The sequence below is a fragment of the Pararge aegeria genome, chromosome 21 (assembly GCF_905163445.1).
Source record: "Pararge aegeria chromosome 21, ilParAegt1.1, whole genome shotgun sequence".
Taxonomy (NCBI): Eukaryota; Metazoa; Arthropoda; class Insecta; order Lepidoptera; family Nymphalidae; genus Pararge; species Pararge aegeria.
Genome location: NC_053200.1, coordinates 12207331 through 12220174, shown reverse-complemented (window position 1 = coordinate 12220174; position 12844 = coordinate 12207331). Strand labels below are relative to the sequence as shown.

At 34.5% G+C, this 12844-nt stretch overlaps 1 protein-coding gene across 2 annotated transcripts in view; it reads right to left on the bottom strand.

The window, feature by feature from the left end:
* Positions 1 to 10967, bottom strand: part of LOC120633055 (protein bicaudal D) — a 32109-nt gene extending 21142 nt beyond the window's left edge. Inside the window, exons 1-2 of one of the 2 annotated variants that reach the window (XM_039903138.1) lie at positions 10633 to 10967; positions 9431 to 9571 (exon numbers count right to left, since the gene is read on the bottom strand). In XM_039903138.1, coding sequence (XP_039759072.1) covers positions 9431 to 9571; positions 10633 to 10845 — 354 coding nt within the window. In that variant the 5' untranslated portion in view covers positions 10846 to 10967. Of the gene's footprint in view, positions 1 to 5023; positions 5404 to 9430; positions 9572 to 10632 lie in introns of those variants that run through there. The other variant, XM_039903139.1, reaches the window with a different exon arrangement.
* Between the last annotated feature and the right edge of the window lie 1877 nt (positions 10968 to 12844).

Sequence of the window (12844 nt, the reverse complement as noted above, 5' to 3'; positions counted from 1 at the left end):
ACAATGTTATTTGGTTAAATCCGTTGTCCACCACGCTGGCCCAGTGCGTATTGGTGGACTCCATACACCTTTAAGAACATTAGAGAGCTCTCAGGCATGCACGTTACCTCACAATGTTTTTCTTCACCGTTGCGGCTAGTTACTATATAATTGCTTAAAACGCACATTACTTAGAAAAGATAGAAGTCCTACAAAAGTCGTACTTTTATAAAGTTACTTTTTCAGCAAATAACGTAATTAGGCTATATTTTATATCGGCAATAATAAAATTTCATTAGGACCTTTAGTAAACATGGGGACCATCCGCGGGGAACAGATATTAATACTATAATATTGAAAATATTTCAGATGTCAGAGAATAACATAACTATTTCCACGCAAACGAAGTCGCCGGCATCAAAAAGTACTCAAAGTTTTTAAGGCGATATGAGGCGATACTAGGAGCCAAAAACGGACTCTCTCGAGTTACAAACTATTTTATCTGAGATAGCATCAATACTTGACATCAGATGATTGAATTCGAGCCAGTGTCAACAATAAAAATGAGACCGGGTATAAAGGCAAGAATTATTCAAATGGATGCCGTCATTGTTTATTCAATAGACACAAATGCGGCTCCGGAACCCAAATATTTTATTCAAACTGTTCATCAGAATTTAAAATTTGGAAGGTGGTAAATGATATTATATCTCCCTTATCTATGCTTTTATCTATACAAATCTTGTTAAGGTGATGCCTGAGTTTGTTGAACTACCAGCACGCTTGGCTAAATTTTTCTTTTATCTCTTAGATGGATCTTAGACTTGTGCTAGAATATGCACTAAGTGAGTCAGCCGCAGAAAATAATGCTCGCGATACTAACCGAAACGGCCTGGATTTTAAGAAACCTCGCACATTACATTGTGTTAATAGATCGTTAGAGTTAATTAATAATTCCGCCAAATTCTTGGACTAGAGTAATTACTTTTACTTTGATAATAATTTTTGTTGTGTTCCTTTCGAAATTAAGAAAATCGTCTTTCTTCGATGCCAGTAAAACACCGCATCACTGCAATGTAGATCGCGTTTTCCTTGCTCGGTTTAGAACCCATTTTGGAATGCATGAATTTTTATTATTAGAGCTTTTTGCTCCAACGGAGGAGTACTACTTTACTTTCCAAGAAGAGTTCCTTGCATGCCCTGCGAACTGTTGCTCTGGTTATAGGCGATGTGTTTTCACTTCTACTTCCTTATAACTATAAAAGCTGCACTAGTTAGTCCACCTTCGGGGATTCACCATATTCGATATATCGTCAGTGGCGTGCACTTCATACATGCACAAAAGCTCTGCCTACCCTAAAATTTTTGTATACCTCATAAATACGCAGGATTTTTCCATTTTATGGCAGCTTCCTTCTTTATGCATACCCTGGTCAAAAACCCTCTGCACGCTACTGTATATCGTTCATGTTATGGACCAATCAAAAGACGTTCGTATTGATTTTGAATTAGGAGCGTTGTACATTCGCATGAGTATCAAATCATTACACTCTTTTGAGCAGTACACGAAAAGTACCCCTTCAAATATTGCCTAAAAGCAAGCGTTACTTTGCAGAATTCCATGATGATATTATGAAGGAGGTTATTAATTTTTTATAAACCGCGAAAAGGATTTTTTTTCGCCGAGAATAGCAAATTAAGCTTCTGATAAGGCCAATATTCAGGGCCGATGTCGTTCCCAAAGCACCCATGGGAGGTGATGCCTTGAATCACAACGTGTAGAACTGGCATGCCATTAGAAAGTCATGTTCAGGGAAATTTAATTAAAACGTAGCAAGGTGCACGATGAGCAAAGTTTTAATGAGTCGTCCAAAATGTGTCGGACCTTTCCCTAGACGTTCGCTCCGAATGTACGTTAAGCTGTTCAAAATTAATGAACAATGGCGGCGTGCCCCTGCATAATCTGGTTTCATGTAACGCGAGATGAAATCCATTTGCATAACACGAATATCTTAATATATATAAATCTCTTGTCACGATGTTTGTCCGCGATGGACTCCTAAACTACTTAACCGATTTTAAATTATATTGGCACACCGTGAGCAGTCTGTTCCAACTTAAGAGATAGGATAGTTTAGATTTTTAATTATAGTCGCAATTTTATTTTATTGAAAATTATTTTTCTATAATTAATTGACAGTCACATGTTATATATATATAATACTACCATACTAATTTAAGGCTTAGCGATACTGAATGCTTTAAAAACAAAATCAAACGCAGACGAAGTCGCGGGCAACAGCTAGTAGTTAATTAAAAGAAAGTAAGTGCTTCATAGAAATTTAAGTTTCAAATGAGGTAATTGAAGGTGTCGTAATGAGTAGGTAATATACCTATTCGTCTGTAATGTTTTTTTAAAATAATACTATAAAAGTTTACTGTATGATAATATGATTCTAAAAAAACGAAACCGACTTTCTTGTGTTATGTACTGGCAATGATGGAAAATGTTAGTATATCTTATCTTTAAACGAGCAATTCTTGTATATATTGGGAATCTCGGAATCGGCTCTAACGATTTTTATGAAATTTAGTATACAGGGGGTTTCGGGGGCGATAAATCGATCTAGCTTGGATTCATTTTTAGAAAATGTCTTTTTTTTCTCGGTAATAACCGATGAATGGTGCAGACGAAATCGCACGGGTCAGCTAGTGTATATTTGTAAGTTCAATATGTAAATAATCAAGAAAAAAATATTTAATGAGGAAAATTTATGTTTATTGGACAGATTTCGAGAGAAAATCCCATGCCCGTTTAGATAGATATTTGGATGAAAACTTTATCGCATAAATTACAAAGTCAAAAGGGTGAAACAAGAAAAAACAAAAAAAAAGATGTGCAAAAGCGGTTTTTACGCTTTAAGCGATCTCCTTCAGACAATGATTGATGGAATAATCAAGTATGGGAAAACGGAGCCTGTTTAGGGAGTTCCAATCCTAATTTAACTATTCCGTAATGCCAAGGACGTTTATTTTATTTTTTTAAATAAGGTTGGCATGAGTCTCTTTTATTTATATTAACTATTTATTATTAGTATGCATAATTTTTGTAATATAAATAGGTATGCACATTTGTACTACTTCCCCACAAAATAACGCCATATCTTAACCACGCGTATCCGTACGCATAATGTGCGGTTTTTGTAGACCGGTGCGATAGTAACCGATTACGGGTATGTGCCATACTTTCTGACAGGTTAGCCCTTTATCATCTTAGACAGAGCCACCACTTACCAGTGAGAGAGATATTTCAGTCGCGGGCTAAGTTGTAGTAAAATAAAAAAAAAATTGAGTACAAATGTGACGAGTCTCAGATCTTTTAAATTTATAATTTTATTTTTTATTCGGAAACTAAGGAAATGAAATATTTTTGTTGCACGCATTATTGAAATAGCGGTCTTAAATTGGCTTTTACTCATACTTACGGGTACCTACCATTTTTAGACGGCCCATTGGCGCAGTTTGCAGCGACCCTGCTTTCTGAGTCAAAGGCCGTGGGTTCGATTCCCACGACTGGAAAATGTTTGTTTGATGAACATGAATGTTTTTCAGTGTCTGGGTGTTTATCTATATATTATAAGTATTTTATGTATATTATTCATAAAAATATTCATCAGTCATCGTAGTACCCATAACACAAGCTACGCTTACTTTGGGGCTTGATGGCGAGGTGTGTATTGTCGTAGTATATTTATTTTATTTATTTATTTATTTTGACAACGTTCATTGTGGAAAAGAAAAAATATTTAAGGGGATAAGGGGATGAATGCCCAATGCTTCCATGATGAATTCCACAAAACAATAAAGTAGTAGACAAAGATTTACTTCGAAACTTTTGTTGACAAGGGAATATATAATATAAAATTAACGATCTCAAACCTATAAATGGGGTTCGAATCAATGTTCGTTTCTTTGGCTAGTGTCCAGCACAACAAAATAGGTGTATCAACAATGTTCCATTATCTATGTAAACACCACAAGCTACATGAAATATGAGACAAAGATTGACAAGAGCGCGAGCTGCGGTATCACGATACACGGGGTCGATCGTCGTACAATTTCAGCGACAGCAATGATCGAAATCTTACGGTCGTAAGGAATGATCTATCTAATCCAGATAGCAGATAGAATTTAGTAGGGTCTGAACTCAACTAGATGTAGGTTCAAACAGACGGTCTTTTCGCTAAAGAGCCTCCCCAAACTTCCAATATTTGACGACATTAAATTCAGCAAATGACGTCACGTTAATCGCGACTTGATAAGATAACCAGAAGTGTTAAGTCGCTCGGCTGACACATTCGATCTACAATGTTTCAGCTTTAGAGAGAGAGAGTTAGACAGAGACAGAGAGAGAGAGAGAGACTGACAGAGAGAGGGAAAGCTAGAGCCAGAGAGAGAGCGCGAGAGAGAGAGTGAGAGGGAGAGCGCTGTAACAGATATCTAAATGAATATCTAGCACCGAACATGATGCACTAATAGTAGCTCTTGCTGCCAGTTCCCACGTCTACTAATGTCGGTAATTCGGGTTTCCAAACGTAATACGGTCCACATCATTCACAGGTTTTGCCACATTTTTTCTTTAAAATTCGATTTAAACATGGTTGAAATTTTAAATTCAGATGTTTTTATTTACGGTATTGCTAAATTTTGGCGCAACTAATGTTAAATTCAGAGGATTCCTTAAACAAACTGAAAGTTTTATACGTCAGTCAATCACTTTTATGCATGCTTTGGTGTTGTTGACACGCCGGAACCACATTTGGCGACGTGTGTTATCGCATTTTCAGTATCAAAAGTTTCATGTTTCCTAAAAGATGTGGCAACCCTACCCGATTTTTTTCATTTTATATAACGAGTATTATGTACTACCTTAAAAATTTGTCAATAACAACAAAATGCACGGATAGCAATCAAAAGATTAGTTTTAGTGGTGGTGGTCTAAGCGGTAGTGACACAAAATACATTTATAACACATACACAATACCTCTTCACCTTCACTCATTTTCAATGAATGACCGCAACATTCCACTGTGCACTATTCACTGTAACTTCGCAACAATGCGTCCCGCATGACTCAGGGAGCACATCCACTATACGTAGACTTGATCGAGTGCATTTTAAAATCTTCACACTATTAAGTGAACTCTGGGAACATGAATCAAGGCCGACCAAATAAAAGTATATTTCTGGATCAGGGCTATGGATTAACGGCGGCGCTTACGCCATTCGCGACTTAGGATTGCATACGTTCGTTCAAACTTCACTGATGATTAATCGTACAAAATATTATATGATAGTATGGGATGACCTATTTTTTATTTAAATTACTAAATTCCCGATTAACAGTTTCTCAGTGTGCACGAAAAGAACGTCCCGTTTACACTGATGCGGGTTTCAGTGATGATTCACGCCAATTGCTCTCGTTTGATTAGACGTAGGCATATTTCGTCAGATGTGTCAGGGGTTACAGGCCAGTAAGTGCCCGGTAATAAGATAACGAGGGCCACAACTGCATACTTAGTAGCTATAATGACACACTGTATGTTTGTCTGTTCGAAATAGCTTCTCTCAAAAATACTAATAATACTTTCTTAATAATATACTTTTTTTTTAAGGAAATAATCTACGGACCACCAAAACAAAGCTTGACTTTACAGGGCATGCAAGGAGCACGTCCTGCAACATGCCGCCCACCCTGGGTCCATCAATTTGAGGCGTAGGTGTAAGTGAAACAGGCATGTTACTCTACAGCTGCACCCTCATAACACGATGAGTGCCCTCAATAGTTGAGCTATTATTATACAACCATGGATGATTGTAGATAATAAACAAAAATAAAAATTACACTGACTTTGGTTACGACAAGGGAAACTCTGTTGATCTCTGCCTTAGCCTCACACCCCATGCTACTCCACGCTTAGTGTGTCCTCAGATATACGCTTTGCTACAGCTAGTTTGGCTATGAGTAGGATGGTACATGTTGCTATATACACGACATCATACTTAGTAGCTATAATGTAACACTGAACTGTTTTATATGTGTGATTGGTATAGCTTCTCTCAAAAATACATACTTTATTTTTTAAAGTAATAATCGACGGGCCAAACGAAACAAAAGCTTCACTTCACAGGGCATGCAAGGAGCACATCCTGCATCATGCCCTGGGTCCATCCATTTGAGGCGTAGATGTTAAGCCTCATGTCCAGTCTGAAGGGCGTGGTTTGCCGGTGTAATCCTGTGATAGGCAGCATTGTTGCAATGCTGTCTAGCGGCATAAATATAGATAAATAGCACTTAAGCTTTCGCTTGGGTTGTTGAATTAAGGGTCGGATACAGAAGGCAATAGTCCTTAAAACGGCGTGAGAAGGTTCCTCACTCTGGAGCTGGCTGCCGGTTGCTAGGGTACTCAAAGCCCCGTAAGGGAGTGGATTTTATTTATAAATTTTAAGAAGTTTTTTTTTTGTAATTAGTTTGAATTTTCATTGTTGAGAATTTAAAAAAGTAAATAAATAAATATTAATAGAATAATAGATAGTGCCCTTATGAGATACGGCTACTAGGATTTATGTAAAAATGCGGCAATAAATAATACTATCCAGTAGTTAATATGTACTTGGCTACTTAACATCACTGTTAACCTTAGGATTGGAGCAAGGCCGGGCGATGGTCGCGGTGGGTCGTAGAATTAAAGTATGTAAGGGTCAAGTTGACTTATAATAAATTCTATGCGGACCGAGAAACGTTAACAATAATTTTTGATACAGCTGACGTAGGCTACTCGAGTTTTTCGTATTCTTAGTTTTATGAACGCGAAAATGGTGCACGTAAGGTTTACGTGATTTTTTTAGTTTGATTAATAGATATTTAATACTTTACTCTGATTAAATTTGGTTAATTTTGAAAGAATCCAAAAATGAATAATGCCTTCTATATGATTGTGCTATCAAGCCGTCAACGACGGACTAATATAAAATGCACCATGCTACTTAAAACAGCAGAGACTTTAAACAGGGAATGCAATTTAATTAAGCAGCCCGTGTAAAGCCAGGGCAGGATATATTTCAACTTCAAACCGCGTTCGCTTATTAAGGGTAGATGTAGGTACGTAAAGATAAAAAGTTTGGTGTTCGTATGATCGGTGTGAAAGTATTAAAAGGGCATGGTCGTTCGTTGCTATTTTTATACTTCGTTTTCATTGTCACTTATCGATTGTTACTACGAAGCGTCGCCTTGTATGGTTATTTAATGTTTTTTCTTTTATAGCAAGTAGGTACTTTGTATGAAAACTTCTTAGCTCGTATTTTTCATACTTTTTCATGCCTATAGAATTCGGCTTGTAAGGTTACGCAAAACTTTAAAAATAGTCGATGGATAGCATTTTAACACGAATTAGCAATAATGTATAGGAAAGTTTTTAATTTTTATATACTTTATACCTAAGTTCCCAATGGAATAATAATAATAATAATAAGATTTATTGCATAAATAGGTACACGCAGATAGTCATATTTAGCTTTTTTTAGACAATTTAGCTTTTTTTATTGTAACCGTGTATTACCATTAGTTTGGCGTGCGACTGACAACAATTTAATATGAAATAAGAAGTAAAAAGAAATTAAAAAAGAAATTACAACCATAATCAGAACCGAAAAATATATAAATTTAAATATCGATAGTTAAAATAATGTAATGAAATGAAAATAAGCAGTTAAGCCAAAATACAAGTAGATTTAAATCAAATTAAAAAAGTCTGCCTTACATAATATTGGAACAGGAAATAATGGATTTTAGGTTGAGATTGATTTAGCTCGATTATTTTAACACAATAATTTGTTTTGTACAGTTTATGAACTTATGTTATATTATACAAATTAAATTTTTAACGACAGAAATAAATTTTGCTATGGTTCTACTTCTGTCTTATTTTCTTTTCACCCAAGAAAAATTGTTAAAAGAAGAGCAGAAAGTATTAGTACTAAGATCAAACGTTTAAGTTTAATTTACATATTTGTTCTAGAGTCTTGAGTCTAATGAAGTCACAATTTTACTCAAAATTAATATACCAGTAGTGATTTTTACGGTGGTGATTTAACTAACTGCTAAATTATTTAATGGTTTGGAAATTAAACAATAATTATAATTTTTTGTCTAACCTCGCCACTTAATTACCCATTATATTATAACTTGATATGCATAGGTTAGTCTTTTCACTACCAAAACTACAATGTTTATTTGTATCAAAATATTTCAGAGATAATTCTGAGATCTATATACTTATAATAAAACTAAGTGTTTGCTTAAACATGCTAATATCTAACCTAATGTTGGACCTAATGTTATTGTTGTAAGTTCTAACTTAACCTCCTTATTTTGGGAACAAACTTAAGAGAGGTTGAAATTTCTAGGTTTAAAAGTGAAAAGACTAAATAATTTCAATGGCTTTTGGTAGATGGGCACAAAGATAAATTTCCTCAGATGTAATTTGTCTTTGTGACATTCTTTTCCATGTTTGTTTTCATTTTTGTTACCATAAAAATAAATTTTCCCATTATCCTGCGGCATGGCTAACCTGTTTGGAAGATATACTATGTCCATACCCCAGATGGTTACCATGCAACATCTTACCGGAACGTTTAATCTAGTAAAAGTTTTTGTACGCACACTGCTGGTTTTGTAATCACTTTAAATAATCATTACTAGCAGTACTGCCAGCTTCTCCAGCATATACTGTATGCCTAAAATGTATTTGTAGAAAAGGTATGAACCAGCAACTATCTTTCTACTTATGGATTTATCGGTATTAAAAATAATTCAGAACCTAGTAATGGTATATATTTGGCTTAATACCAAATGTAAACAAAATTCTTTTAACCATATGAGTATGTGAAGAAACAAGGTAATAACGGAATTGAGGTTTTCTATTAAACACAAATTCCAATTTCACTTTACAATGCTGCCCCAAGAAGAAGTGCGATGTAAATGCTCCTGAAATACACTTAAGATATATCACACAGAAATTGTGCATTCTCCTTTGAATTATTGCACTACCAGATGTTGCCCGCAGGTTGATTTTTGGTTTTTCATGAATCCTGTGGGAACCATACGAGGCATAAAAAGCACTCTATGTGCTAATCCAGGGTATATTCTATCTCGATTCCAAAATTCATTCAAATTGGTTCAGTAGGGTTTACGTGAAAGAGTAAATAACATCCATCCATCCATCCATCCATTCATAGAAACTTTCACATTTATAATATTAGTAGGATTTTTACACAAAAAATCACAACAGTCCACCGCTCTACTACTGCATGATCGAAAAACTAAGCAACAATTACACTTTGTTACAATAAATATTATTAGAAATCATTTATTTGACTATGACTAAATTACCTGTTTAGTTTCTCCTTCAAGTTCAATAATCTGTAGTGTAAGGGAGCTCTCCATAGCAGCCGACTCATTGAGGAGAGCATTTTCCTGGTCTATACCGCTCTGGGTAGTTACTTTTTGTGTTGAGTCAAGTTTCATCAACGCCTGTAACAACATTACATTCATGAAACTCTTTTTTTTAAATAGATCACCAAGAGTGGTTGACAATAATAGGTTGTCAATAGGAAAAGTAGAATACTTAGCGTGGGAATTGTAAGCTGTGTTTGTCTCCTGGCCAAAGGGTAAAGAATGATAAAGATATGTTAAAATAATTTTGTATATTTAATGTGTGCAATACAGGATTAAAACAAATAAACAAACTTAAAAATGAGCTAGGTGAAGGAGGATCTGGTTCAAAATTAGACCAACATCTTGCAATATAGGCACTCTAATCTATTTGCAACAAAGCTTAAAAGCAAAAAATATCATGGACACTTAAACAAGCTGCTGTTCTACAGCTGCACCTTCATAACACGAGGAGTGTCCTCAATTGTTAAACGATTATTTATTCTATAACCAAGGAGGATTATAACCTAAAAAAAAAACCACTGACTTTGGTTATGACAAGGGCAACTGTGCCTTAGCCTCACACCCCATGCTACTCCTCTGATGAGTGATTTTTATCTGTTAGCAATATTGTCTAGGGATCATGGCTGCAAACCACTAAACCACAGTTATGTTTTTCTACATTATTTCCATGTTAATAACTAGTACTGATGAATTAAATACTCAGTGCTAATAGGTAAGGGCCAAATTTAAATGTCTAAATATATTATTTGGGCACCATTACTTAAAAGAACTCAGTTTATATGCTAAGTCTTATTAGATTTAATACAATTAATCTTTAAAACTTCTTGTTTTCAAATGCAACATAATTTATGTTAAACCACTGTTAGTAAAAGTATAATATAATTTAACTGTAACTTATAAATATGGTCATATTATCCACATAAAACTACTATTTTCATATCAATAATAATCAAATCAGATACAAATATACCTAATTTGGAATCATAAAACAAATGGTCATTACTATTTTTTTTGGAAAGTAGCTCATTGCATGAATACAAGATGCTAAAAATTTAATTTTAAGTTACCGTTTGCACGTTAATGTACCCATTAAGGCATGAAAAAGTGAAAATATTACGGTATGTAGGCCATCTAACCTCCTGCGTGATGTCCAACTCATGCTTCGTGTTTTCATACAGGCTCTCAAGCTCATCGCATCGCAGCTGCAGCGAGCTCTTTTCCTCCAGGAGCACTAGACCCAGCTGTGCCGACTGGATCTTCTCGCTGCTCGCCTGGTCGAGCTCACGGCTCAACCTCTCGATCTCCGCCTTCAGCTCGGAGATCGATACATTATCCGCCGTACCTGCCATCCTGTGACAGTTACACGGCTTTTGGCTTAAATCTTCATAAACAAAGTAAATAATCTCAGAAAAACAACACTAAAACGTGTAAAATCAATGTTTCTACATTCTCTCAACAAAGTAAAACGTCTTGACAGTTCTGTTTAAAAGTCTATTTGATTATTTTTTTAATTATTATGACAGCTGGTCACTTGTGACAACACTTGGATACTAGTCTTTTGGCTGCATAACGTTATTCACAGTAACGTTATTTATCAAAACGTTATAACAGAAGAGTATACTTGGTACAGCGTTAATATTAGAATGATTAGGTACAAGTTACAACTAATCATACATTGTGAGAGTCTGTTTATCATTTCTCCATGATTTGAAAAAAAATGCTTAAATCCTGATTTGCTGAACTCATTTGCCCTCACTACCTGCGCTAATAACTATCTTCGACAAAAAAATCAAAACCTCTTTGAGATTGGGTTTATATTGTAATTACTTATTGGGTGTATATTGCCTGTAGAGACCGTTTACATAGTGGCCAGTATAAAGTGTAAATAACGATTCTTAGTTATTCAGTAAATAACGTTACATTTATTTGTAAATCGCTAAGTTACAAATAGTAATATAACGCTACACGTATACATCGTTAACATAGCAATTCCAGCACATATATAGTAAACTTCTGTAGAGGTAGTGGGTTATTTTCTTCGTCTGTTCGTTTGATCGCCTCGTGATGACGTGACATTACTCTCAATATTTCTTGGCTAGGGCCACTTCTATGGTGGTGACTACATCTGGATCCAGTATAAAGCATTACTAAATCAGCTCGCATTGCGGCTCAGCAGATTGATACAAATAAGTATCCTCACCAACGTTAACTCAAATTAGGAATTGCAACTTAGACCTCTGTTTTGTTAAGAAACCCTAGCCTATGCACACACTTACACAGCCTATGCACTTACATGGTTTCTTCCATTGATTTAAATGTTAATATCGTGTTTCTTCGTAAATGAGGAATAAAAGAAAAACATAAAATGTGAATACAAAAGTTCATTTATTTATTAACATCAATTGACTATTTTAATTTATGATTAAATTTTATACAATTTATTATGGTTGTTTTATAACAAAATTTTCTCAAGGCGAAAGGGTAAAATTTCGATTACTGCAGATATATCAATATTTGTTACCTGTCTTATAATGTTAACGTAAATTATTTCAGATACTTAATAGTGTTAAAGATGTGAAAAAACAATTATTTAAAAACAGGTACAAATAAATAACACAAAAGCTCTTTTTTATGCATGAATCCTTCGTTTTTGAAAATTTTTACAAGTTATTTCGGACTACTAAATAATGAAAAGATTATTAAAAGACGTCATACGATGAATAATGAATATGTACATCGAAATTCAAAATCTAAATTTTGCATTCGTTTTAATAAATTGATTTTGGAGTGACATTTCAACCGCCACTATTGTTCTCCAAATTGGAGAATTTTGTGTGTACATTTTACCTTTTAATTTTTTAAAAAAAGTAATAAACTATCCGGTTTTCGAGCTCTGAGAACATTCAACGTAGTGTTGAATAATTAATGGATTTTGCATTCGTCATAATATTTTATTAGCACCTGACCCTTATTACGATTTGAAGTATGTATTTAAATAAACAGTATTCACAACTTTAATTGACGCTCCTATGAATTAATAAACCTAACTTAATTTATACATTTTTTTTTTAAATTATTGCATTACAATAACCTGAATAAATAACTGGAATGTGAAGAAATCTGTACTATGTAAGTTTCATGTTAGTAAACCGATATTGAACTTAGAACATGTGCTCTATTTGAGTCTTAACTCATAAGTATAGATTGACTGATACTTGAGAACCTGTTTTTAGCACTTGTTGGTTTATAATGGCTATCACTAGAATCTAAATAAACGAGGCAGCTTACAGTAATAGTAATAAATAAGTAGATAAAATGAGCAAATGAGAGATACTGAAAAGTTCTAGA